At 41.7% G+C, this 27,451-nt stretch overlaps 1 protein-coding gene across 3 annotated transcripts in view; it reads right to left on the reverse strand.

Annotated features, from left to right (window-relative positions):
* Positions 1–7,704: 7,704 nt before the first annotated feature.
* The window catches only part of igfbp-2b2 (insulin-like growth factor binding protein 2 paralog B2), a 30,603-nt gene continuing 10,856 nt past the window's right edge, over positions 7,705–27,451 (reverse strand). The window contains exons 2-5 of one of the 3 annotated variants that reach the window (XM_082966896.1): positions 23,416–23,591; positions 21,845–21,985; positions 8,959–9,171; positions 7,705–8,538 (exon numbers count right to left, since the gene is read on the reverse strand). In XM_082966896.1, coding sequence (XP_082823022.1) covers positions 8,992–9,171; positions 21,845–21,985; positions 23,416–23,591 — 497 coding nt within the window. In that variant the 3' untranslated portion in view covers positions 7,705–8,538; positions 8,959–8,991. Of the gene's footprint in view, positions 8,539–8,958; positions 9,172–18,272; positions 20,695–21,844; positions 21,986–23,415; positions 23,592–27,451 lie in introns of those variants that run through there. The other 2 variants (NM_001279160.1, XM_014164313.3) reach the window with 2 other exon arrangements.

Raw genomic sequence — 27,451 nt, forward strand, 5'->3', positions numbered from 1 at the left:
GCGATTGCATAAAGGAGTTCTGTATCTGTAATTCGTAAAATAATTGTTATGTATTTTGTCAACGTTTATGATGAGTAATTTAGTAAATTCACCGGAAGTTTTGGGTGGGAATGCATGTTCTGAACATCACATTACTAATGTAAAAAGCAATTTTTGGATATAAATATGAACTTGATTGAACAAAACATGCATGTATTGTATAACATAATGTCCTAGGAGTGTCATCTGATGAAGATCATCAAAGGTTAGTGCTTCATTTAGCTGTGTTTTGGGTTTATGTGACACATGCTTGCTTTGAAAATGACTGTGTGATTATTTTTGGCTGTGTACTCTCCTAACATCATCTAATGTTTTGCTTTCGCTGTAAAGCCTTTTTTGAAATCGAACAATGTGATTACATTAACGAGAGTCTTGTCTTTAAAATGGTGTAAAATAGTCATATGTTTGAAAAATTTAAATTATTGCATTTTTGAGGTTTTCGTATTTCGCGCCACGTTCTTCCATTGGATATTTGGCGAGGCGTTCCGCTAGCGGAACGTCTAGATGCAAGAGGTTTAAGACATGAAGGTCAGTCAATCTGGACATTTTCAAGAACTTTTAAAGCTTCTTCAAGTGCAGTCACAAAAACCATCAAGAGCTATGATGAAACTGGCTCTCATGAGGACCGCCACAGGAAATGTTACCTCTGCTGCAGATGATAAGTTCAGTAGTTAACTGCACCTCAGATTCTAGCCCAAATAAATGTTTCACAGAGTTCAAGTAACAGACACATCTCAACATTAATGAGCAAGAGACTCTTTCCCCACTGACAACTTTTTCCCAAAATGCACTATAGTTATTTTACTGTGCATTCTACAGTATTTTACTGTTGAAATTACAGAAGGATCTTAGTTTGCTGTAAAACAAATGAACAGTATTTTACTGTGCATTCTACTGTATTCAGTATCATACTGTTGATTAATATTGTAAGTTACTGATTAAATAAAAACGGCTTACAGTGTATGGAAGAAATGACAGTTATGCCAAGTCAAAGTTTTCCAAGGACAAAGTTATTTAACTGTGTTATAATTCGTTGCTCTCTGTCTCTCTCTCACACACAGACACACACACACACAGAGAGAGAGAACATTTTTGGGCTCAATAACAGGAAAGAGGAGGGTACTATGAGCTCATCTATCACACACCTTCCTCTGAAGGTAGTCTGGCTTTTTTCGGTTTTGGGGGAGAAGGAGAGGGCGTAAGAGGAATTGTTTGCCGACGACTTCCAGGAAACAACATGACGAGACAGGGATGTTGGGGACAGTAGGACTTGACCAACTTCAGATGTGTGTGATTGACGCAGCGTCGGCACACAGACACTGAGGTAGGAGGACTTTGTAACTTTGTTCCCCTGTATAGTCGGATCAAGGCATCAGTAATATAAGAGGGAAGCCGGGTAGACTCTGTGGAGAAGGAACATGTGTAGAGGATTTGATTTGTGAGATAGTGAACATGACAATTACTATTGCCTTCAAAGAAACTGACAAGTGCACTTAGGGCTTCAAAGCATTCATGCCCCTTTTATTACAGTATTAGGCCAACAATTATGGATGGCTACATATAATCACAACATGGGCCTCGCTACACCAAACCTGTCCTAGAACAAGGTGATTTATGCCAAGTATTTGAGGTTTCAAAGGTTTATCGGCCCACAAAGTCGCACAGGGAGTTTTGTGAAACGTATATAATGTCGGTCTGCTAAAATGTGCCTAGCAATATTGAATAACGTTCTACTAACTGATGGAATGAATAAACAGATTTAATCTCAATTCCTCAGTACTACTCAATCCGAAACCAGCCTCACTCTGCAGAGAGCATCCCAAATTCAGAACATAGTGATATGCATAGATAAGAGAGTCGAAAACATAATTAATAACTTCAACACAAATGAAACACAGACCTTGGAGGTAATATGCCTTTAATCACCCCATACTTTACTACAAGACCTACAAATACCAAATTACTGCTTGTGTTCTACTACATGTACTACTCTCTCCATCTCTCAAAGGGTAATAGGGGTTCTTCTCCATTTGGAATAAAGATGAAAGGAGAATTGAGGAATGCGCAGCATGGGAGTTTTCTTTTTTACAACCAAATCTCTATTGTTGAGGTAAATTACATGTTATTGAAGGGTCCAGACCCTTTTTTTGCGATTTTACTTGTTTTTGAGAAACTTACCACAACCAGCGATTAACTTCCTTATGCTCGTTGTGCAGTACGTGGGCTCAAATTTTTTTTTTTTACAAATGCCCCAAAAACACAGCCAAATACATATTTTCTCAGTATAGTGATGCAGGTCTTTACATGTTACACACATGAAATTGTGCCATTCCAAACTTTATATGCAACGCGATATTTCATTTTGTGCGACTCGAGACAGTTTCCCTATCGAGCTGTTCAATTCGATGTGTAGCCCGCTGCTAGAATGGACAGAGCGGTATCGCTCCAGTCGCAACAAAATGGAATACAACGTTGCAGATAAAGTTCTGAATGACACAATTTCATGTGTACAACAAAGACCTGCATCACTATACTGAGAGTTTGTGCTTATTTGGGCTTTTCTGGAGCCTATGTTCATGTTTTTTTCGGAGCCCCCGTACTGTACAACGAGGATGAGGAAATTAATTGTTGGTTGGGGAAATGTTCTCAAACACAAGTGAAATTGCAAAAAAGTGCCTGGACCCTTCTACACTGCTCAAAAAATAAAGGGAACACTTAAACCACACAATGTAACTCCAAGTCAATCACACTTCTGTGAAATCAAACTGTCCACTTAGGAAGCAACACTGATTGACAATACATTTCACATGCTGTTGTGTAAATGGAATAGACAACAGGTGGAAATTATAGGCAATTAGTAAGACACCCCCAATAAAGGAGTGGTTCTGCAGGTAGTAACCACAGACCACTTCTCAGTTCCTATGCTTCCTGGCTGATGTTTTGGTCACTTTTGAATGCTGGTGGTGCTTTCACTCTAGTGGTAGCATGAGACGGAGTCTACAACCCACACAAGTGGCTCAGGTAGTGCAGCTCATCCAGGATGGCACATCAATGCGAGCTGTGGCAAGAAGGTTTGCTGTGTCTGTCAGCGTAGTGTCCAGAGCATGGAGGTGCTACCAGGAGACAGGCCAGTACATCAGGAGACGTGGAGGAGGCCGTAGGAGGGCAACAACCCAGCAGCAGGACCGCTACCTCCGCCTTTGTGCAAGGAGGAGCAGGAGAAGCACTGCCAGAGCCCTGCAAAATGACCTCCAGCAGGCCACAAATGTGCATGTGTCTGCTCAAACGGTCAGAAACAGACTCCATGAGGGTGGTATGAGGGCCCGACGTCCACAGGTGGGGGTTGTGCTTACAGCCCAATACTGTGCAGGGCGTTTGGCATTTGCCAGAGAACACCAAGATTGGCAAATTCGCCACTGGTGCCCTGTGCTCTTCACAGATGAAAGCAGGTTCACACTGAGCACATGTGACAGACGTGACAGAGTCTGGAGACGCCGTGGAGAACGTTCTGCTGCCTGCAACATCCTCCAGCATGACCGATTTGGCGGTGGGTCAGTCATGGTGTGGGGTGGCATTTCTTTGGGGGGCCGCACAGCCCTCCATGTGCTCGCCAGAGGTATCCTGACTGCCATTAGGTACCGAGATGAGATCCTCAGACCCCTTGTGAGTCCATATGCTGGTGCGGTTGGCCCTGGGTTCCTCCTAATGCAAGACAATGCTAGACCTCATGTGGCTGGAGTGTGTCAGCAGTTCCTGCAAGAGGAAGGCATTGATGCTATGGACTGGCCCGCCCGTTCCCCAGACCTGAATCCAATTGAGCACATCTGGGACATCATGTCTCGCTCCATCCACCAACGCCACGTTGCACCACAGACTGTCCAGGAGTTGGCGGATGCTTTAGTCCAGGTCTGGGAGGAGATCCCTCAGGAGACCATCTGCCACCTCATCAGGAGCATGCCCAGGCATTGTAGGGAGGTCATACAGGCACGTGGAGGCCACACACACTACTGAGCCTCATTTTGACTTGTTTTAAGGACATTACATCAAAGTTGGATCAGCCTGTAGTGTGGTTTTCCACTTTAATTTTGAGTGTGACTCCAAATCCAGACCTTCTTGGGTTGATAAATTGGATTTCCATTGATTATTTTTGTGTGATTTTGTTGTCAGCACATTCAACTATTATTTCTTTCATTCAGATCTAGGATGTGTTGTTTAAGTGTTCCCTTTATTTTTTTGAGCAGTATATAACACACCATTTGCATAAAAAATGTAGATTTAGTTGTAATAAAGCAAAACACTCCTTTAAAGTGCTGTATCCCCCAATGCTGGTCCTGTATGATTAACATCTGCGAATCCCAGAACATCTGATCAAATCTCGTCCTAGAGTAAAACAGTCAGAGTCGGGTTAATGATTTGTTGTGAGATGTTATAGTGAAAATGTTAAACAACCCCCCCCCCCCCAAAAAAAAGTAACCCTTTTTCGTGGTATCCAATTGGTAGTTACAGGCTTGTCCCATCGCTGCAACTCCCATAAGGACTTGGGAGAGGCGAAGGTCGATAGCTGTGCATCCTCCGAAACATGACCCAGCCGAGCCGCACTGCCCGCTTACCCCGGAAGCCAGCCGCACCAATGTTTCGGAGGAAACACCGTACACCTAGCGACCATGTCAGCGTGCATGCGCCCTGCCCGCCACAGGAGTCGCTAGAGCGTGGTGGGACAAGGATATGCCAACTGGCCAAACCCTCCCTTAACCCGGACGATGCTGGGCCAACTGTGCGCCGCAGACTACTGCGCCACTCGGGTGGAAAACAAAACCTAATTTTAACACATTCAGTGAAGCACGATGTTCCACATCTTTCAATATTCCACATCAACAGTTTATAAAATACTGCATATATACTGAACAAAAATATGAACGCAACATGTAAAGTGTTAGTTCCATGTTTCATGGGCTGAAATAAAAGGTCCCACACATTTTCTATACGCACAAAAAATGTATTTCTCTCAAATGTTGTGCACAAATTTGTTTACATCCCTGTCATTGAGCAATTCTCCTTTGCCAAGATAATCCATACACCTGACATATCAAGAAGCTGATTAAATGGCATGATCATTACACAGGTGCACCTTGTGCTGGGGACAATAAAAGGCCACTCTTAAATGTTCCATTTTGTCATACAACACAATGCCAGATATGTCTCAAGTTTTAAGGGAGCGTTGAATTGGCATGCTGACTGCAGGAATTTCCACCAGAGCCGTTGCCAGAAAACTGAATGTTCATTTGTCTACCATAAGCCGCCTCCAACGTCGTTTTAGAGAATTTGGCAGTAGGTCCAACCGGCCTCACAACCACAGACCACATGTAACCACACCAGCCAAGGACCTGCACATCGGGCTTCTTCACCTGCGACATTGTCTGAGAACAGCCACCTGGACAGCTGATGAAACTGAGGAGCGATTTCTGTCTGCAATAAAGACCTTTGTGGGGAAAAACTAATTCTGATTGGCTGGGCCTGACTTCCCAGTGGGTGTGCCTGGCTCCTAAGTGGATGGGCCTATGCCCTCCCAGGCGCACCCATGGCTGCGCCCCGTCCCAGTCATGTGAAATCCATAGATTAAGGCCTAATGAATGTATTTCAATTTACTGATTTCCTTATATGAAATTCGTTTTTGTTGCGTTTATAGTTTGGTTCAGTATAGCTTACACAAATCAGAAAGAATGCTAGAAGGTGCTACCTTAAAATTAAACATGAAGTAAAAACAAGGAGGGAGAACACCCGGTGAATGTTCTTGGCAGAGCACATGGTGCTTTGCTTTGCTTCAGAGAATTCCCTCTGTCACCCAGAGTGAGCTTCTCCAAACACAAGGACCTGCTCTGCAGCATATGGTAAACACTCACTCCACTCTGTGCTAAACCACTCCCCCCCAGGATCACATACATATGCACACTCTTAGCCAAACCTACCCCTTCTTCACACACCGGCATACACACTCCATCAACACACACACCACCCACTTTAGCCCACTCTGACAAATCAATATACCCAAAAACCACAGGGATTGGTTTCTCTTTGTTTTCAAAGTAGGCCAGCCTCAAACTACCGTTAAATTTAGTGCAATACCAGAGGGTACAGGGGGATCTATACAGGAAACGAACTGCCAACATCCTCAAAGCACTGAAATCATACTAAGCACAACTAATTTACTCTACGAAAACAGTAACAAAAAGGAAATATGAAAATACTAGCTCCAGTTCCACATGGAGAGTGGCATGGTTGATGATGCATTGTGACTGGATTAGCACCTTGCTGGCAGACTGGCAACACATAAGGTCATAAGGTCAAAGCCCAGTCACACCCTTACAGAAAAAACACATGACTTCACATGTGAAAATGTATTTTTGGAACACTTCACATGTGATCACGTTTTCACATGTAGTTTCATGTTATCACATGTTGCTTTACATGTTGTCACATGTTATCACATTTACTTTAAATAAGATCATGTGATCATATGAAAACGTGTTTTTGGACCCATTCACGTGATCACCTAAAATGAATGTGTTTTTTTCCATAACGACAGTCTCATATGTTAGTTTGTCCTTTTTTGTAATGTTTTAATTGTAAATCATTGATACATTGATATGACGTGCTTGCATGTTTGTATTCATATCTTCATTCGGTCAGTGGGCCATCTAAGACAGTCAGTGGTTGGCTCTCAGCATTGTGGAAAGAGCCCATAGAAAAGTATGGGAAATCCAGTTCCAGGGTTGGATAGGACACACGAGTGCAAGACCCTCCTCCTCCTCCTCCCACCAACCCTTACCTCCCTTCTCTCTGTTCGCTCTCTGCCTAGCAGCGTGTGGACTGGAGGTGTAGCAGCCAGGCCTCAGCGTTGGCATAGCGGACATACATTTGGGAACCTGTGTTTATTTATAGACACTTTAGCCCACTTAGTATCACATTTGTCAATGTCAGCCCTGGGTTCTAATCTCTCACCACTGTCAACACTTCATTAGTAACCCGCAACACCCCCCCGACACCCCCCTTTTTCAAACCACCCGCCGACCCGACCCACATTCACCCTTTCCTCCAACACCCCCCTTCTACAAACCACCACCGATCCCCATATACCTTTCCCTTCGACCACCCCCACCACCCTTTGCCCAGGGGCGTCACCACATGGGCAGGATGCATGACAGTACCAGAGGGCAAAGAGACACACACAAACCACCACCCAAATTCCACTGCAGACTGGTGTCATCATGGAACAACATTGGTAGAGAGGTGGGAGGAGTGGACGAAGAGAGTGCAGAAGATGGATAGATTGGAGAAAGGGAGAGAGGAGGGGGTCAGAATTCTGGAGGATCAACAAGAGGGAGAGGACACATGAGGTGTCCACATGTCTTCCCTGTGGCTCAGTTGGTAGAGCATGGTGTTTGCAACGCCAGCATAGTGTGTGCAACGCCAGGGTTGTGGGTTCGATTCCCACGGGGGGCCGGTACAAAAAAAAGAAAAATGAATGAAATGAAATGTATGCATTCACTACTGTAAGTTGCTCTGGATAAGAGTGTCTGCTAAATGACTAAAATGTAATGAGGTGAAGGATAAAGAAGAAGGCAGAGTAGAAAACATTAGAAGAGAGAGAGACAGAGCTTCGTTGGGTAAATTTTTTTCAGACATTTTATTCAACAAGAGATGTACCTACATTTGATTGACTAATCAAGGAATACTCAAAAGATGAAAGTTATCTGAACGTAAATGACCTAACCTTGTTGATGTGAGGGGCCTACAGGATACATTCATGCACAGGCTATTTCTCTCAATATCTTTAAAGGACAGAGCTATATCAATAACAAAAACATGAGACTGTTTATCAGAACGAGAAGAGGACAGAAAAATGTGTATTAAAGAAGACAAATAATTTACATTACAGTTACCCTACAGAAATCTCTGAACACTTCGATTAACATGAAACAATTTGGTAGCACAGTACCTTAAGTGGCTTCTGTAGCCTACCTATGTAACTACACAGTAGTAACTGTAGTGACAGCATTGTAGTTACATAGGAACTGCTATGTAATAGCGTTTAATAGAGTGTGGCGGTATAGGTTATTAAAAGGTAAAGTGTTTCCAACAATTCAAATTAGCATTAGCATGTAAGTACATCATCATCATTGGAATGATGCACTAATAACAGATTAGTGTGTATTGTATGTAGACACCAAAATAAAGCGTCACCCATGGTTCGTTAGTTTGGTACAGATCTTCTATATGTCAAGGGCTTAATGTGAGGCTTTGTTAGTCCACCACACATATTGACTTAGTGTGATGAGAGAAAGGTTGAATAAATAGATATGGAACGTGGCATGGAAGGCAAGCAGCTGCATAAATGGGAGGTTATATGCCGCCTGATACATCAATTGAACCAGATGCAGTGACAGCCCCGTGATTAGCATAGTGTTATCTCCGGCATCCATGCTACTCGCAGCACCTAACCTATGAATAGCAGGGGACACAGCCAGTCAAACACACACACACACACACATATATATATACAGACACACGCACACACACGAGCAAGCAAGCAGGCAGGCACACACGCAGGTACAGTGCATATGCCCACACAGTAAATACATATTCATGAAACCTGCTTTGAATTGTAGCATGGATAATGTCCTTGCCTTGCTCTCACACCCCTTTTATCAAACATCTTGATTTACACAAATCATTTTCACAAGGGAGACTTGTCCTAAGACAAGAGTAGTACTCGTTATCTGTCCCTTTCACACACACATAAACATATAAAGACAACACCCCACCTATATACACACTTAAACAAAAGCATGTAGGCTACATAGAAAGAAACCCATGCACATGACAACAATATCAGCTGTCAGTCAATTTGGACCATTCTACCGTTGGGGATATCTGGATGTGGGTGAAGTGCTGCTATATCTCTGCCATATGCAGGACGACAGTGGGCAGTGTCCCAGTCGCCATCTCCTGCTCCTCCACATACTGGCTGCATTTGGGGTCCCCCCGCACCTTCGTGGACTGGGTGATCTGGACACCCGTGAAGGGGTTAACGCACCAACACTCGCCCCGCTGACCGTGGGTGGACATGTGGCACTGGAACACACGAGGGGGAAATGAGAGAGAAGGGTGGGGGGTGAGGGGGGAGAGGTGGGGGTTAATGAGGCACTGGATACAGTCAGAGATGGGGCGTTTGGGGGGGGCGTAGGCGGCATAACAAGAGGGCGTTTGCATTTGGATTGGCTGAGATGAGGTGGATGGGTAGGGCTCTGGCCCGCAATAACAGCCCATCCTCGGGACATTCCCCCCTCCCCAACCCCCCATCCCCCCGCTGTCCCCTCCAGCATGGTAGCTTGCCTCGGACCCCCCGTTGAGACCCTCCCCCCTATCCCGAGAATGAGGTTATAATTGAACTGATTTAACTGGACACTTCTTAGGCCACGCAAGAAAGGACCACGGTGACAGGGCCTTAGGGGACGAGAGAGAAAAAAAAAACACTTTCCATTTTTTCCTTCAATGAGAAAGAACAAAAAGTGACAGTTACAGTAATTGCAAGAGGAACAAAATGATTACCGAACGATTAAGTGTTGTTGGAGGTGCAGTGTTTTTTGAGCCCTGGGAACCGAAGAGTTTTGTCATCAAAACAATGCCCTCATTTGCCTCTCTCTCTCTCACTCTCTTTCTCCCCTGTCCTCATTTTACCTCACACAGATGCCTAGATGAAGTATTTTCAGGATGCAGATATGTCATATCATTGTTTTGACCACATTCTAAAAATAAGTGGGTCCTTCCAGCAGCAAAGACACGTTTGCAGAGGAAACTGGGAAAAGCCTCATTGGGAAAAATTGTTTCGACTTTGTGTGGAAATCTTCCCAAGGTCTGCCTGAGAACAGTTTTATTACCTTGTAACTCTGGACACAGACGCTGTCGCCCCCATGTTGACAAAAATCGCCCCATTCTCGGGCATGGGGCGGGTGAGAATGTGTGTGAGGGAGGGTGGTGGATAAGGGGTCATACTTTCCTGCTGGGCCTCTCTACCCACTGACTCTGCTTTTCAAGGCATTCTTGAAAATAAATGTGTGTGCATGCGTGCGTGTGTGTGTGCTTGTGTACAGAATGTGTGCGTGCAGATTATATTACCCCTTTTAACAGTATGAGTTGAGTTAATGGTCCTGCACAGTCATCTTATTTCCAAAGTAAAAATAACCTTTAAATTACCTAAACATCACCCATAATATTTGTATGCTATTTAAATGCTCAGAATTGAAGAAATTGTAACTTTTCTCTTATCTGTAACTGTCAGGAAGCCTGAACGAACAGGCTGAGTGGGCAGGGAGCGTATAATCATGAGCTCGCCTTGACTGCCAGCTCTTTGAAACGGCCTTGTGGTTGCCAGGTAACAAGGTAAACAATGGGCCACATGTCATTGATGATAAGGTAAACAATGGGCCACATGTCATTCCAAGCCTAAATATCAGTGTTGTTGTACCTGAGTCCGGTCTAAAGACCACATATTGAATGTCTTGATCTTGATCTTTTTACTTGGCCTTGACTCTGTCTCGGACAGTGAGAACTCATAATTTCTTTCCAAGACTAGCAGAGTAAAAAAATCATAATTATCAGCTTCCATTCAGTGAGTGTATAAAACCACTTCACCAGGCTATATCATGAATCATTAAAGGGATACTTTGGGATGTCCAGTATGAAGGAAGTTAGAGGTAATTTCGAGAGCCAATGCTAACTATCGTTAGCACAATAACTGGAAGTCTATGGGTATCTACTAGCATGCTAGCAGATACCCATAGACTTACAGTCATTTTGCTAAATCTAGTTAGAATTGGCTAGCGAAACTAACTATAACTTCCTTCATACTGGGCACAGAGACATAAAAATGGTATCCACAAGTTCATCTGACTCTGGTGAAGTAGATAAAGTGCCTTATTGCCAAAACCCAGAAGTATCCCTTTAATATCTTATTGCTTATTGAAACTGGGCTTTCTACTTTACTCAAACATTACTGTCCATTCGTTTAAGAAAATCCTCAAACTTTGTCGCAATCATCAGAATTTCCTTGATTCATTGGTTTGGAAGAGTAGGGAAATTGTTTGAAAGTTGAACGCTCACTATTAGTAAAGGAAGACCGTGAGAAGTTGTAACAGTCTTTATGTATTTTATAGACATGTTTGCGCAGTGGAGAACCGTCGCTACTGGAACTTCATTTGGAGAAAAATAAATCTTCCAACACGTTGTACCAAACTCAAATATGAAGAAAGGTAGCATAATTTAATGCGCCGAAATGAATCAAACAGGCCTGAGGCTGAGCCAAGCTTCAGGCTGCCACTCACACAGAGACAGTACCTGCACGGATAATACTACCAGCAACAACAACCACACTGCTTACACAACCTATGGTAGACTAACGCCATCACTATCACACTATCACCAAAAGTGACAACAGTGACACATCAAAGGCTGTGTGTGACAGGCTTGTGATGCAGGTGAGTGCACTTTTTGTAGAACACATAGCTGGGGCCAATAGAAAGACATCACTCACACACAGCATGATGATAAAGGATAAGCAGCCTATTCACTCAGACATAATAAGCCAGTACAGTAGGTCCCAATCATAGCAATACAAAAACACAACCATTAGGCATAGGATTTCCCAATCGAAATGTATAACTCTTCCTTCGCATTGCAAACATATTTTTTATCTTCAGCACACAAATTAAGTGGTGATCCAAAGTTTAAATGCAACAAGTTTAATGCAAGCCATTTTTAAAGAGATAGCTAACAACAGCAAGCGAGCTGCAATAAAAACCACAGTTCCACTCACCAGGTGATGATAGTTTGAAACTTAACTTCTTGTGAAAGTTCATCTTGAAAAAGGCAAACCTAACAAATGAGCAGCAATATCCTCTTTGATAACACCTGCTGCAGCCGCTGCAAACTAGCCTACAAAAAAGCTAGCTAGCTAGACTGTGGGAAAATTACTGCTCGCTATTGTGCAGTGACCTGTCGGCCTTCGAGGAGGCATAAGTTCTCATACGTTTTTGTAAAAACGGTACCACCCAGTCAAAATGTGATTGGTTGATTGGTAACACTTTACTTGACACCCAGCGTCATAACACATTATGACATAATTTGTCATAACAGCTGACAACTTGTCATAACCTGTCATAATATGGTCATAACACTGTCATGACCCATATATTTACACCTGTTGTGACATATATTGCGTTATTTTAGGGCTGGTTATGACACCTACATAAGAGTGTCAAAACCCACATTCTTTGTTGATGTTGTAATGAATTCTTTACAGTCATATTTTTTTCCATCATATTTTAAATAACTTGAAGAAAATACACTTTATGACACTGTCAAGAAGCATTATGACCATCCTGTGTCAATTTACTTGGACAAAGAAAATGCATTTTATGACACTGTCAAGGAACATTATGACCATCCTGTGTCACTTTACTTGGACTGTCAAGAAGCATTATGACCATCATATTCATACAAACCAGATAGGCCTATCACGTACATGAAGAGGGTGTCTTGTCCTGCTCCTGAAATCTGCTCCTGCATTCATCTTAGTCATCAGAAACAGAGCATTGGGGAAGGTGCATGTCTGACATCATTGTGTGCGCAATTACAATGATACTTTAATATGGTACATTTTAGAAAACGTAATAACATAAACATACTGTTGACAAGTAGGCTATGGTGTAATGGAATGTTTTGCCTTGTTTGATAGGTTTTGTGGGTTTTGACCATGTTATCTATGTATCATAACCAGCTATAAAATAACGGAATATGTCACAACAGGTGTAAATATATGTCATGACAGTGTTATGACCATATTATGACAGGTTATGACATGTTATGTCAGCTGTTATGACATTATGACATGATTATGACCATGTCATAACGTGTTATGTGTTATACATGTTATGACACTGGGTGTCAAGTAAAGTGTTACCAGTTTATTCCACTGTCACTCCCAAATTCTGACCCCAAAAAAGAGTTGAGGATGAGTCTATCGTGTCCGGAAGAAAATCCATCATTTATTTTCTGTATTAAGGGTTCACTCAAACATCGATTTAAGCTTTGTTTAACTACTGACAGTTACAGCTGATTTTGGGATTGTATATTGATTTGCTCTCCTTAAATATAAGTCATCTGTTTCATTCGTTTCAGTCTCTGAATTGTTTAATCAAACTTTTCACCGCCAGTTCCTGATATCAGGGCATAAAAACTGCAATCTGTCTCCTGAGTTAGCTGGGAGCAGATGCGCACTAGGCTGGCTCACATGCCCACTAGGCCCGAGCTCATTATCCCTGCTTTTCCCTGGCTAAACTAGCTGGCTAGCTGTCCTCATTGCCAAACTTCATAAATACTGCACCCTCAACTTCAAAACTCATTTGGTAGTTATACAATTATGTAACTAAGAAATACTCTGAAAAGAAACTTGAAAATGGTGTATTGTTTTATTGTTTTGTTGAATAGTCATGACTGGTTCGATGGTGGTGAAGGATAGTATCGCTACTATGTTATTTAAAATTTGTGATACCGGGAGAAAAATTGAAATGAAAATAGACGGCCCTCCCTTCAGTAAAATAATGTATATTTTTACCTGACCTTCCCTGAATGTCTGAAAAAAACCCGTCCCCTAAGTGACCGTCCCCTATACCCAGAGAACATGCCTACCATTTACCCACACTCCTAGGACAGACCAGAGCATTTAGATATGCTGTTTTAGAAACTGTAGTAACTTGACAAGGAATGCCCACACGCAATTCAATATTACTTTCCTTTACTTTCAACCTAATAAATAAAAGGTGTACAGACATGTACAAGCGGTACAAACACAGCAAAGCGACACAGCCCACTCAACCTGTGGTAGAGTTGCATTGAACAGGTCCAACTCTGGGTGATGACATCATCAAAGGGGAAAGGTCACAGTCAAAGCCAATGCCAATAATAACCATGAACACATGAATAGTAATCATACTATACTGCAGGTAAGTACAATAACATATTCAATGTAATTATTTATATAGTGTCCACACCATAACAGAAACTGTTCTTCGTTTTGTAAGCATTAGCCTACATGGCAAAGTAGCCAGGAGATTGTGGAGTCACATTCCACCTTTGACAAGGGAAGGGGGGAAAATATCTCCATTATAATAAAAGCACTGCATGAATCTATCATCTTATTTGCGGTGCGAGAAAAAATTGCTTTATATAAATGCAATTCTACATAATTTTACATGACTGGAGATAAGCAGAATCTTTTAATACCACAACAGAGCATGGCAACGAATGAGTGCCTGCTGTAGCACCAAAGAGGTTGTGATTTCTATATAGGCTATTGTTAAGAAAGAGGATAGACAACTTCAGCACTGTTCCAAATATAGACTATCAATGAAAAAAATTGTAGAGCAACAAAACCAGTTACAACTGAAGTATCTGATCATAAATCTATTCAAGAAAAGGCCATTTGTTTTTTAACACAGCAGTTAGGCATATATGCACTTGTAACTTTTTACATTCTGGAAATTATTATTGTTCTATTTTATTCCATGATATTCTTGTTACAAAATTGACTTGTGTTGACTGTAAATAGGAAATGTGAATATTAGAGCATCTGCTGAGCTAAATTACCCTACTAGACAGTGCATTTGGAAAGTATTCAGACCCCTTGACTTTTTCCACATTTTGCTATGTTACAGCCTTATTCTAAAATGTATTGAATACATATTTTTCCTTATCAATCTACACACAATATCCCATAATGATTAAGCAAAAACAGTTCTTTAGAATTTTTGCAAATGTATGAAAAAATAAAAAACATATCTTATTTACATAACTATTCATACCCTTTGCTATGAGACTCGAAATTGAGCTCAGGAGCATCCTGTTTCCATTGATCATCCTTGAGATGTTTCAACAACTTGATTGGAGTCCACCTGTGGTAAATTAAAATCATTGGACATGATTTGGAAAAGCACACACCTGTCTACATAAGGTCCCACATCAAAAACCAAGCCATGAGGTCGAAGGAATTGTCCGTAGAACTCCGAGACAGGATTGTGTCGAGGCAAGGATCTGGGGAAGGGTACCAAAGCATTTCTGCAGCATTGAAGGTCCTGAAGAACATAGAGGCCACCATCATTCTTAAATGGAAGAATTTTGGAACTACCAAGACTCTCCATAGAGCTGGCCGCCTGGCCAAACTGAGCAACTGGGGGAGAAGGGCTTTAGTCAGGGAGGTGACCAAGAACCCAACGGTCACGCTGACAGAGCTCCAGAGTTCCTCTGTGGAGATGGGAGAACCTTTTTTATTTATTTATTATTTACCTTTATTTAACTAGGCATGTTATTTAAGAACCATTTCTTATTTACAATGATGGCCTACCCCGGCCAAACCCGGACGACGCTGGGCCAATTGTGCGCTGCTCTATGGGACTCCCAATCACGGCCAGATGTGATACAGCCTGGATACAAACCAGGGACTGTAGTGACACCTCTTGCACTGAGATGCAGTGCCTTAGACCGCTATGCCAATCAGGAGCGCGAACCTTCCTAACCCTAACCTTCCAGAAGGACAACCATCTCTGCAGCACTCCACCAATCAGGCCTTTATGGTAGAGTTGCCAGACGGAAACCACTCCTCAGTAAAAGGCACATGACAGCCCGATTGGAGTTTGCCAAAAAGCACCCAAAGGACTCTCCGACCATGAGAAACAAGGTTCTCTGGTCTAATTAAACCAAGATAGAAGTCTTTGGCCTGAATGCCAAGCGTCACATCTGGAGGAAACCTGGCACTATCCCTACGGTGAAGCATGGTGGTGGCAGCATCATGCTGTGGGGATGTTCTTTAACAGCAGGGACTGGGAGACTAGTCAGGATCAAGGGAAAGATGAACGGAGCAAAGTACAGAGAGATCCTTGATGAAAACCTGCTTTATCAATAAAGGCTTTATCAATAATTAATTGTATCTTGCTTATCAACAACATTTGGCATGTCCATGCTCAGCCATAATGCAATTTACAGTAGGCCTAGCCCCTATATCAGTGTGAATGCTTTGTACTGTATATATTTCCACATTAAAGTCATGCAATTACTTAGAACAATGTTGACTGCAAACAGGTTCAAGTTAACGTATTTAGCAAAGATGGGATGGGTCTACATTTTGTTATTTTGTTTCTGTAAACTGTTTAACAATCTATAACGGACTAACATTGGAATTTGAATTGATTCCAAGGCAACACATAAAATACCCTAAATTCACAACTTGAAGCAATCACATATTTAGCCATGGAGCACATTTTGATGAGGGGCTAAGCCTTGACACAACTGGTTTATTCATCAAACCCAGCCTTTTCCCACCACCACCACCAGCACTGCACTGATTATTTTGGTTGTGAAAATAGCAAATATATTTCTGGCACTCCACCAAACCTATAGTGCTACCGCCAACGCTTAGATTTACCATTGAGTTAGGTTTGTTAACCGAGTACAAACTAGATGACCCTCCCCTGAACTAAATAAAAAAGTTGTAAACCCTCCCCCTGACTGAAATTGAAAAAGCATGACCCTCCCCCATTTTCCTCCGGTAATAATTATGTAAATTCCAACCACCCCCAAATTCCAACCGCAGATCCAAGTTAGCTGGACGTTTCTGACTGGTCTTGGAACTGTGACAACGAGCAGCCTCTCCCCGCTTGGCTTGATGGGATATGTAGTGACTTTGCCAACACAGACAGATATGTACACAGCACAGGAGGCTGCTGAGGGGAGAACACCTCATAATAATGTCTGGAACGGAGCAAATGGAATGGCATCAATCACCTGGACACCATGTGTTTGATGTATTTGATACTGTTCCACTCATGCCGCTCCAGTCATTAACAGTCTTGTACCCTTAACATTTTTCAACTGACTATTGTATTTGTTGTTTAAATGTCACAAGTTAATTGACATGAGACAAACTAGAGAAAATAGAAACCCGACAGATCGCAATGGCTATAATGAATGGCTAAATTACTTCCGGACACCAAGGTTGCATGGAGCAGATAACTTTCTATCTAACTTCTGATGGCTTAGCAAATGGCTGATTTAGCTATCTAGAATTATCTCCCCAGAGACCACCAAAGAAAAATCCTCACTGGATCTTTTTTTCTCTTCAGTGTTCACACATTCCTTTCCAACAAAAACTGAAGAGATTAAATCAGAATATAATTGAAAATAATAATATAGTTAAAATATTATTGAAAAGATTCAATAGAAATTAACACGAAATGTACATTTTAAAACGACACCATTCTGAATGTCTAAAGAGTTCTTCTGAAATATGAACACAGAAACAGTTGACATTTTGATCTCTTATTATGGTGGCAATTGGAGAAAATTACATTCATGGTCTTTACTTGGACTCACATTTTTCTGGTCTCTCTCTTGCTCAGTCTGTCACGTCCTGACCCTAGTAAGATGTCATTTTCTATAGTAGAGTAGGGCAGGGTGTGTTTTTGGGTTGTTCTATGTTTTCTATTTCTATGTTTAAGTTCTAGTTTTTCTATTTCTATGTTGGGATTGTTTGGGTTGATCTCTAATTGGAGGCAGCTGATCCTCATTGCCACTGATTAGATATCATATTTAAGTAGGGGGTTTTTCTCTTCCTGTTTTGTGGGTTATTATCTTTTGAGTAGTGTGTTTTCCTCGCTGCGTCACGGTTTGGTGTTTTTATGTATTCAAGTATTTTTTATGTATTGCATTTAGTTTCACAATAAATAAAATATGTGGAACTACGAACATGCTGCATTTTGGTCCGATCCTTCAAACAGCCGTGACAGTGTCGGATCCCTCGTTCCCCTCCAGTTCTCGGTCTTGACTTGGACTCGATTTGCTGCGGTCTTGGTCTTGAGTTGGTCTCACTTTAGGTGGTCTCGAATGCAACACTGCTAATAGTATGTCTCAACTCATTTTCTCTGCTAAATGCTCTCATGATCAACAGACCTGATCATGGACTGTTAGACATCAGATAAACAGCAGCAATACACAATTGCATTTCTATTGTTTTGCAACTAATTACAGAATATGGTTGGTTCACTTCTTCACAATAATTAGTAAAGCAGGAGTCACCTTAGAAGCTTAGACATAAGGGAACATACATGAAAATAGCATACAATAAGTCTACTGGACAATTTATTGGTACCTCTACATTAGCATTATAAATGACAAAATGTTAAGAATTGTATCTATTGATCAGACATTTATTTGATCATTTATAATAGGCCAGCATAGCCGAAATATTGATCAACATGAACACTCATGAGAAATAATGGTGAGACATTTGACATTTTAAAACATTTCAGCCAGTGTGCAGGACCCAATGATTCGTACAATTTGTAACACTCATGTCCTATCTGAATGCTTGAAAAAAAACTATACAAAGTTACAAAATGTGATATGACATCACGTAAAAGTGAATAACTTAGGCTTTAGGAAATGCGACCAACTACAGATATTGATGGGAGCAGAAGAGGGGGGGGACCCATGTGCCCCACATCAATGAAGCATGCTTCAGTCACCCACTTGCAAATGGGCACACAACATCATTTTGACGTCTTAGTCTGGGTATATTCTGGTCTCGACGTCATATGACCAAATTATGAACCTTTTAAGACGTCTTCCTTGAGATGTCTTTATTATGCCTAACAACAAACCAGATGTTGTTACAGGTCTTATGGCGGTTGTTATTTACAACAAATCTTAAATAATTGTATCTTCTCATCAAGCTTATAAACAAACAAATCTGGAAAAAAATCATACATTTTGCAATAAAAGCACCAAATCCGGCACAGAGGTAGATTTAAGTACCCTGAAAATATTCAGATATAGAGCCACCCCAGATTTGGCCCCTGGGGGGTGTGACAGATCTTGTTTTTAAATGGCCACCAATGGTACCGTTATTTCACAATTCAGAAGAACTGTTTAGAGATAAAGGCAGCAACTTTGGAACAGAGATAGGTTTATGGACCCTGAGAAGATGTTAATATGGAAACACCAGAGATTTGGCCCCTGGGGGGTGTGACAGCCATTTTTCAAAATGGCCACATTTTATAACACTATTTTACAATCCAGAAGGATTATTTTGAGATAAACACACAACATTTGGCACAGAAGTACATTTATGTAGCCTGAAAAGTTTTAAATATGGATCCACCACAGATTTGGCCCCTGGGGACTGTGGCAGCCATTTTACAAAAAAGGCCAATGTTGGTAATACACTGTTAATGTTCTGAATGCCTGTTTTTAGATAAATCTACCTCTGTACCACATTAGGTGTGTTTATGTAGCCTCAAAAGATGTAGATATGGACTCACACCCTTGGGGCTGTAGCAGCCATTTTACAAAATGGCCACTGTTGGTAATAAAATGTTAATGTTTTGAAGGACTTTTTTAAAAGATATGGAGCCAAGACATATTTGGCCCCTGAGTGCCTTAGCAGTCGTCTTATGAAATGGCCACAGACGGTAATACAATATACAGTTATTTTGACACACCCAATTTGGCACAAATGTAGACTTAGGTACCCTGAAAAGATTTAGAGGGCTAAGAACTCTTAGAGCCCTCTGGATTGATGATTAATAAAAATTGTATGGTTCAAAGAAATTATGGAAAAGAGGTGGCAAACAAGTCAAGCTGCTCAGCTGATTGGTTAACAAACTGTAAATGGAGAAATGTTGTACCTAAACTTACCAAAATGAAGAATACATTATATTACAGAACTAAGATAAATGACATAAAACACAATCTAACAATACTTTGGAGTACCTTGAATGATACCATGGGAGGAAAACCCAATTCATTTCCATCGTTCATTGAAGTTAATGGGTCTTTTAGCTATTGCCAATCATTTCAATTACTATTTCATTAGTAAAGTGGTAAAACTCAGAAGTGAAATCACAACATCGAACGATGAACCATCATATTTTGGTAAAAAAATATCTAACAATGAAAGAGAAGGATTGCTGTTTTGAATTTTGTCAAGTTAGTGTGGGAGAGGTGGAAGAATTTGATTTGAAGTAATCCCACTGCCTAAAAATAGTAAAGCACCCTTTGCTGGCTTTAACAGCTGCCCAATCATTTTGCTGCCTCTTCTTAGTAAACAGAAGGAGAGAAATGTGTTTGACCAAATGCAATGCTATTTTTCAGAGAACAAGTGCACTTCTGACTTTCAGCATACACATAGAGAAGGGCAATCAACTTATACTGACTGTCTCAGATGACAGATGATTAGTGAAAATAAATTGATAATAAGATTATATTTGGAGCTGTATTGTTAGATTACAGTGCTGCGTTTTATGTTTTTGATCATACATTGGTATTGAAAAAACTCACTTGTTTTGGCTTTACATTACCTGCCATCACATGGTTGGAGAGTTATTTATCCAATAGAACCCAAAGTGTTCTTCAATGGAAGCTTCTCTAACATCACATATACAATGCGGTGTCCCTCGAGGGAAGTTGTCTTCGGCCATATCAGTGTTACTTTTCATGTTTTGTGTTTTTTATGGACCCCATGACGAATAGCTGCAGCCTCTGCAAAAGCTAATGGAGAATCAAATAAACAAATAAATAAACAAATAAATACACTTCTGATGACTGGCCGCCTGGTGAAGGAGCAGCTGTGTTATTGCTGAGCAACCGAGTTGCTCCATCCAGTGTTAGAATTCTGAGATTCGGTTGAAAAATATATCAGTATTGTCAGAAATGCTACAAAAATATAGTACATCATTGCTTATCTATTGGCACTTGAAACCGATAAATTATAAATTGAATCAAAACTGTTGCCCCTAAAATGTATTCAGTCCGAATGGCGGCAAGTCTAATAGTCACGGTGGATGCTGTAGTCTCGTTCTTATCCAACAGCGCGATATTGAGCTAGGTGGGGGGGTTCTCCCTAATGCTAACAACCCTGTTAAAAATCCAGTTCTTGGAAATGGCCGGATGGCTCATGACGAGGGGCAGGGAGTGTGTACCTACAATCAAGGTGATTTGCGAATTTCATCGACAATATTGGCATAGCCATGAATGTAAGTAGATTTTAATTTAACATTGAGCTTCAACCAAAATCTACATATGAATAATATCATAAGGCCTTACTTTGATGCCCATGTTTACCCCAACATAGGGGTGTTAGGAACCTACTGGTTTACAGGCCACATCAGGCCTGCAAGTCACATTATGCTGACTTGCGAAGTGAGTCCAATAGGAATCCAATAGATTCCTATTGGAATCCAGACAGAGCTATGACATCCAACAGTTGGAATTTTTATTCAACCACAACCTGCATTTCTTAATGACACCCAGAGTTAGGAATATTGATAAAGGGGACTACCTAAAACATTTAAACTAGAACAACCATTTCGGTAAAGGGTGCAATAAATCTACCTAACTGATAGTAGTTAGTTATTTATCTTCATGTAGCATAAGATTAATGAATCAATCAATGTACATGGAAAAATCGAGCTGCAGTAGAGCATGCTGGGGATAATGATAATGATGGCCATAGTTTTGATAGAAATGTTTTACTCTCCACAGAGTAAAACAGACACAATCACAATCTCACAGTCAACACTGGTTATTAGCATCAACACTGTGTTTCTTCTAGAAATGATACACTGAAAAATCAACACTGGCCAATATGCTGTGAGGCTACAGTATATTACATTAACCATATCAATGATTTGAGGCTCACCTGTTTGAGATTGTATTGGCCCCATCTGTCACAATTGGGGAAGTTGAGCTCGTACAGATTCTCCAGCGGTTCCCTGTTGTCATGGAAGGTCATCTTGGAGATCTCCTCCAGCACCTTGTCCAGCTCCTGTTGACAATGGCTCTGAAAAGCACAGACAAAATGCTGACTGTTGAACTAATACACATTAAACTCAGCACCACCCAGTACATAGCATTGAGCCAGTAACTGAAAGGCTGCTGGATCGAATCCCCGAGCTGACAAGGTAAAAATATGTCGTTCTGCCCCTGAGCAAGGCATTTAACCCACTGTTCCCCGGGCGCCAAAGACGTGGATGTCGATTAAGGCAGCCTCCCGCACCTCTCTGATTCAGAGGGGTTGGGTTAAATGCGGAAGGCATTCAGTTGTACAACTGACTAGGTATACCCCTACCCTTTCCTTTCCTTTCCTTACATAAGTGATTGAATTGTATGACGGGTGCACAGCGTGACAGAGCTGAAGGCTGTGTTTTGCCGGCCTATTTATACTATACAGGAGTGTACGACAGCTATCAAAGTGGATCAGTGTGTCCTCCAACGGTTTGGTCTGGGACAAGAGGGGGGCATGACCCGCCAGGGTTCTTATCTGGACCTTACAATAACATATGGATGCTAAGTTCCCACACATTCTATTGAGGGAAGGAGGATGTAGAAAAAGCAAGCTTTTAACTTAGCAAGACTTCTCATCTCTAGTTGGAGTAAATAATGATCTCACTATATCTACGTCATACTCCAAACACTCACATTAACAGAAAACACATCTTTAACACTCCATTTCACCAAACCCCAGGCTGGAACATTTTTGAACTGTCATTTTAATTGTCCCTCCACAACCCACAACTTACCAACCCCCAGAACTGACTCCCCCATTTGCCTACCCCCATTTACTGCATTAGTATATCCATTGTTGTCTCTAATGGTCTCATCAATTGTGTTCCCCTCTTGTTTTGTGGCAATACATAGAGTTAAATGAGGGAGAAGATCTGGGCATGTATATGATTGTTTCCTAGGTCGCAACACTTATGGCTCTTCTCTGTGGGCCCCGGGGGCCACGCTTATTAGCATGCCACATATTTTTGCTTTAAACAAAGTTCACATGAACCGGACGACAATGGGTTGTTTGGGAAATGAATGTAGGGCTAACTAGGGTTGTGTTAGTCAACTAATAACAAGGTTGTCCTTGTAAGCCGCGTGATCTTGAATGAAGCATATAAACACTGTTGAATGAGTGCTGTTTATTGGCAGTGTGCAAATTTAACGCAATTCAACTTAGCTCGAATATTTCTACTTATTGATGGTGAAAATACTGCCAATATTTGATAGTCCGGTATCAAACCCGGTTCTGTAGGGATGCCTCAAGCACTGCGATGCAGTGCCTTAGACCGCTGCGCCACTCGGGAGGCCCTAAGTTTAGCCATTCTAAGCTATGTAGTGTCATAATACTAATTGCTCATCAAGTTTCTGAACTGTATCTCTCGGATAGCGGATGTGAACAAAGATGGATTTTTATTTAGTTTTGGAAGGGTTTGTCCTGACCTGAGTGGGCCGTTGGGTCCTAGGTTCCTCAGGGCGGGTGTTGGTCTTCATCTTGTTCTTGAGCTCGTTCTGGGCCTGTCTCACAGCCTTCTGTTTGGACCACATCCAGGGGCTGGCATCTTTGGTCGGCTTCTTCTGAGCGGGACCCTCAGTGCCCTGCAGCTCCACTATAGGTCCTGCACGCACACACACACACGCACACACACACAAACAAAGACTTAGTGCACTCTTAGAAAAAATGTGGTACTGTATCTAGAACCAAAAAGGGTTCTTCGGCTGTCCCCATAGGAGAACACTATGACGAACCCCTTTTGGTTCTAATTAGAACCCTTTTGGGTTCCTTGTAGAACTGTTTTCACAGAGAGTTCTACATGGAACCAAGAATAGTTATCCTATTGGGACAGCCACAGAACCATTTTGGAACGTTTTATTCTAAGAGTGTACATGCCCCGAATACAAACAAGGACATCTGCACATAAAAAGTTTATATGCACCGGAAACTCGTTCCAAACAAAGAAAAAATGATTGCTGAAGAAAATGTTCCCTTTATAGACTCTCAGGGTCGACAGAACACACACACCCACACCCATAGATACACACACAATTGTTTGCTCTCCTTTAATTAATCCCAAAGGAGCTTTCAAAGCACTATGTTTCTAATGACAGGTTTCTGTAAACAATGTGTTATCTTTGGAAGACAAAGATTCACATTGGCTCCCTCAAGGCACCATCCTGCTGGTACAGTATGTGTCTTACACCCTGTGTCTTACAACCTGATGTCATTTCTCCTGCTGGGCAGTGAGTCTCAGAAGTGGTCGGGACTATAATCTCATTGGTGACAGTTTGTATGTACTACAGGTTGTAAATAATGATGAGAGATGGTGCCTAAGATTGGTTGTGTGGTTAAAATCAAAGCCCTCAGCACATACAGTGCCTTCAGAAAGTATTCACACCCCTTGACTTTTTCCCCAAAAAAATTGTGTTACATGGATCACATGTATATATGTTTTACACATAATACCCCATCATGCCAAAGTGGAATTTTGTTTTTAAAATCTATACAAATTATTTTGAAATTAAAAACTGAAATATCTTAAGTCAAAAAGTATTTTCATTGCCTTTGTTATGGCAAGCCTAAATAAGTTCGGGAGTAAAAATATGCTTAACAAGACACATAATAAGTTGCATGGACTCACTCTTCTTGCAATAGAATGACTACCTCATCTCTGTACCCCACACATACATATCCGGGTTCAATCCCGGGCTGTGTTGATGCCGATTCCGACCGGGAGACCTATGAGGCGACGCACAATTGGCCCAGCGTCGTCTGGGTTAGGGGAGGGTTTGGCCGGCTGGGATGTCCTTGTCCCATCGCGCTCTAGCAACTCCTGTGACGGGCTGGGCGCATGCACGCTGACATGGTCGGCATTTGTACAGTGTTTCCTCCGACACATTGGTGCGGCCGGGTAGGCAGTCATTGTAAATAGGAATTTGTTCTTAACTGACTTGCTTAGTTAAAAAATAAAATAATTGTTTAAATAAAACATTTTAAAATAATCTGTAATGTCCCTCAGTCGAGCAGTGAATTTGAAGCACAGATTAAACCACAAAACCAGGGAAGTTTTCCAATGCCTTGCAAAGGAGGGCTCCTATTGGTAGATGGATAAAAAATAAAAAGGAGACATTGAATATCCCTTAGAGCATTGTGAAGTTATTAATTATACTTTGGATGGTGTATCAATACACTCAGGCACTACACGGATACAGTCGCCCTTCCTAACTCAGTTGCTGGAGAGGAAGGAACTGCTCAGGGATTTCACCATTAAACCAATGGTGACTTTAAAACATGGCTGTGATTGGAGAAAACTGAGGACAGATGTTTGCAATATCGCACTTATGTAAAACTGCAAAATATTAACTTTATGTCCTGAATACAAAGTGTGATTTTTGGGGCACATCCAACTCCACACATAACCGAGTACCATTCTTCATATTTAAAGCACGGTCGTGGCTGTATCATGCTATGGGTATGTTTGTTATTGGCAAGGACTAGGGAGTTTTTTTATTTATAAAAATATACGGAATAGAGCTAAGCAGAGGCAAAATCCTTCAGTCTGCTTTCAACCAGACAATGGGAGACAAATGTACATTTCAGCAGAAACATTAGCCTAAAACACAAAGCCAAATATACACTGGAGTTCAAATCAAATCAAATTGTATTTGTCACATGCGCCGAATACAAGACCTTACAGTGAAATGCTTACTTACAAGCCCTAAACACCAATGCAATTTATTTATTTTTTAAATAAATACAAAAAAATACAAAAATAAGAATAAGAAATAAAAGTCACAAATAATTAAAGAGCATTAGTAAAATAACAATAGGGAGGCTATATACAGGGGTACTGGTACAGAGTCAATGTGCGGGGGCACCGGTTAGTCGAGGTAATTGAGGTAATATGTACATGTAGGTAGAGTTATTAAAGGGACTATGCATAAATAATAACAGAGAGTAGCATCAGTGTAAAAAGGGGGAGCAATGCAAATAGTCTGGGTAGCCATTTGATTAGATGTTCAGGAGTCTTATGGCTTGGGGGTAGAAACTGTTTAGAAGCTTCTTGGACCTAGACTTGGATCTCCGGTACTGCTTGCCGTGCGGTAGCAGAGAGAACAGTCTATGACTTGGGTGACTGTAGTCTTTGAGCATTTTTTGGGCTTTCCTCTGACACCGCCTAGTATATAGGTCATGGATGTCAGGAAGCTTTACACTCTGTAACACCTTACGGTTCGATGTAGAGCAGTTTCCATACCAGACGGTGATGCAACCAGTCAGGATGCTCTTGATAGTGCAGCTGTAGAACCTTTTGAGGATCTGGGGACTCATTAAAAATCTTTTCAGTCTCCTGAGAGGGAAAAGGTGTTGTCATGCTCTCTTCACAACTGTCTTGGTGTGTTTGGACCATGATAGTTCGTTGGTGGAACTTGAAACTCTCGAACCGCTCCACTTCAGCCCTGTCGATGTTAATGGGGGCCTGTTCAGTCTTCCTTTTCCTATAGCCCACAATCACTTTGTTTTGCTCACATTGAGGAAGAAGTTGTTGTCCTGGCACCACACTGCCAGGTCTCTGACCTCCTCCCTATAGGCTGTCTCCTCATTGTCGATGATCAGGCCTACCACTGTCATCAGCAAAATTTATGATGGTGTTGGAGTCATGCTTGACCACGCAGTCATGGGAGAACAGGGAGTACAGGAGGGGACTAAGCCCGCACCCCTAAGGGGCCCCAGTGTTGAGAATCAGCGTGGCAGATGTGTTGTTGCCTACCATTACCACCTGGGGGAGGCCCGTCAGGAAGTCCAGGATCCAGTTGTAGAGGGAGGTGTTTAGTCCCAGGGTCCTTAGCTTAGTGATGCGGTTTGTGGGTACTATGGTGGTGAATGCTGAGCTCTAGTCAATGAACAGCATTCTCACATAGGGGTTCCATTTCTCCAGGTGGGAAAGGGAAGTGTGGAGTGCGATTGAGAATTGGAGTGGGTCTAGGGTTTCCGGCATGATGGTGTTGATGTGAGCCATGACCAGCCTTTCAAAGCACTTCATGGTTACCAACATGAGTGCTACGGGGCGGTAATCATTTAGGCAGGTGGTCTGTTTGAAACATGTAGGTATTACAGACTCAGTTGAGAGGTTGAAAATGGAAGTGAAAAGACTTGCCAGTTGGTCCACGCATGCTTTGAGTACACGTCCTGGTAATCCTTCTGGCCACGCAGCTTTGTGAATGTTGACCTGTTCATCGGGGTAGGGGGAAGTATTTTCACGTCCGGATGAAAAGCGTGCCCAGAGTAAACTGCCTGCTACTCAGGCCCAAAAGCTGTAATATGCATATAATTAGTAGATTTGGATAGAAAACACTCTGAAGTTTCTAAAACTGTTTGAATGATGTCTGTGAGTATAACAGAACTCATATGGCAGGCAAAAACCTGAGAAAGAATCCAACCAGGAAGTGTGGAAATCTGAGGTTTGTAGTTTTTCAAGTGATT

This window comes from Salmo salar, chromosome 21 (assembly GCF_965601325.2).
Source record: "Salmo salar chromosome 21, fSalSal1, whole genome shotgun sequence".
NCBI classification, from domain to species: Eukaryota; Metazoa; Chordata; class Actinopteri; order Salmoniformes; family Salmonidae; genus Salmo; species Salmo salar.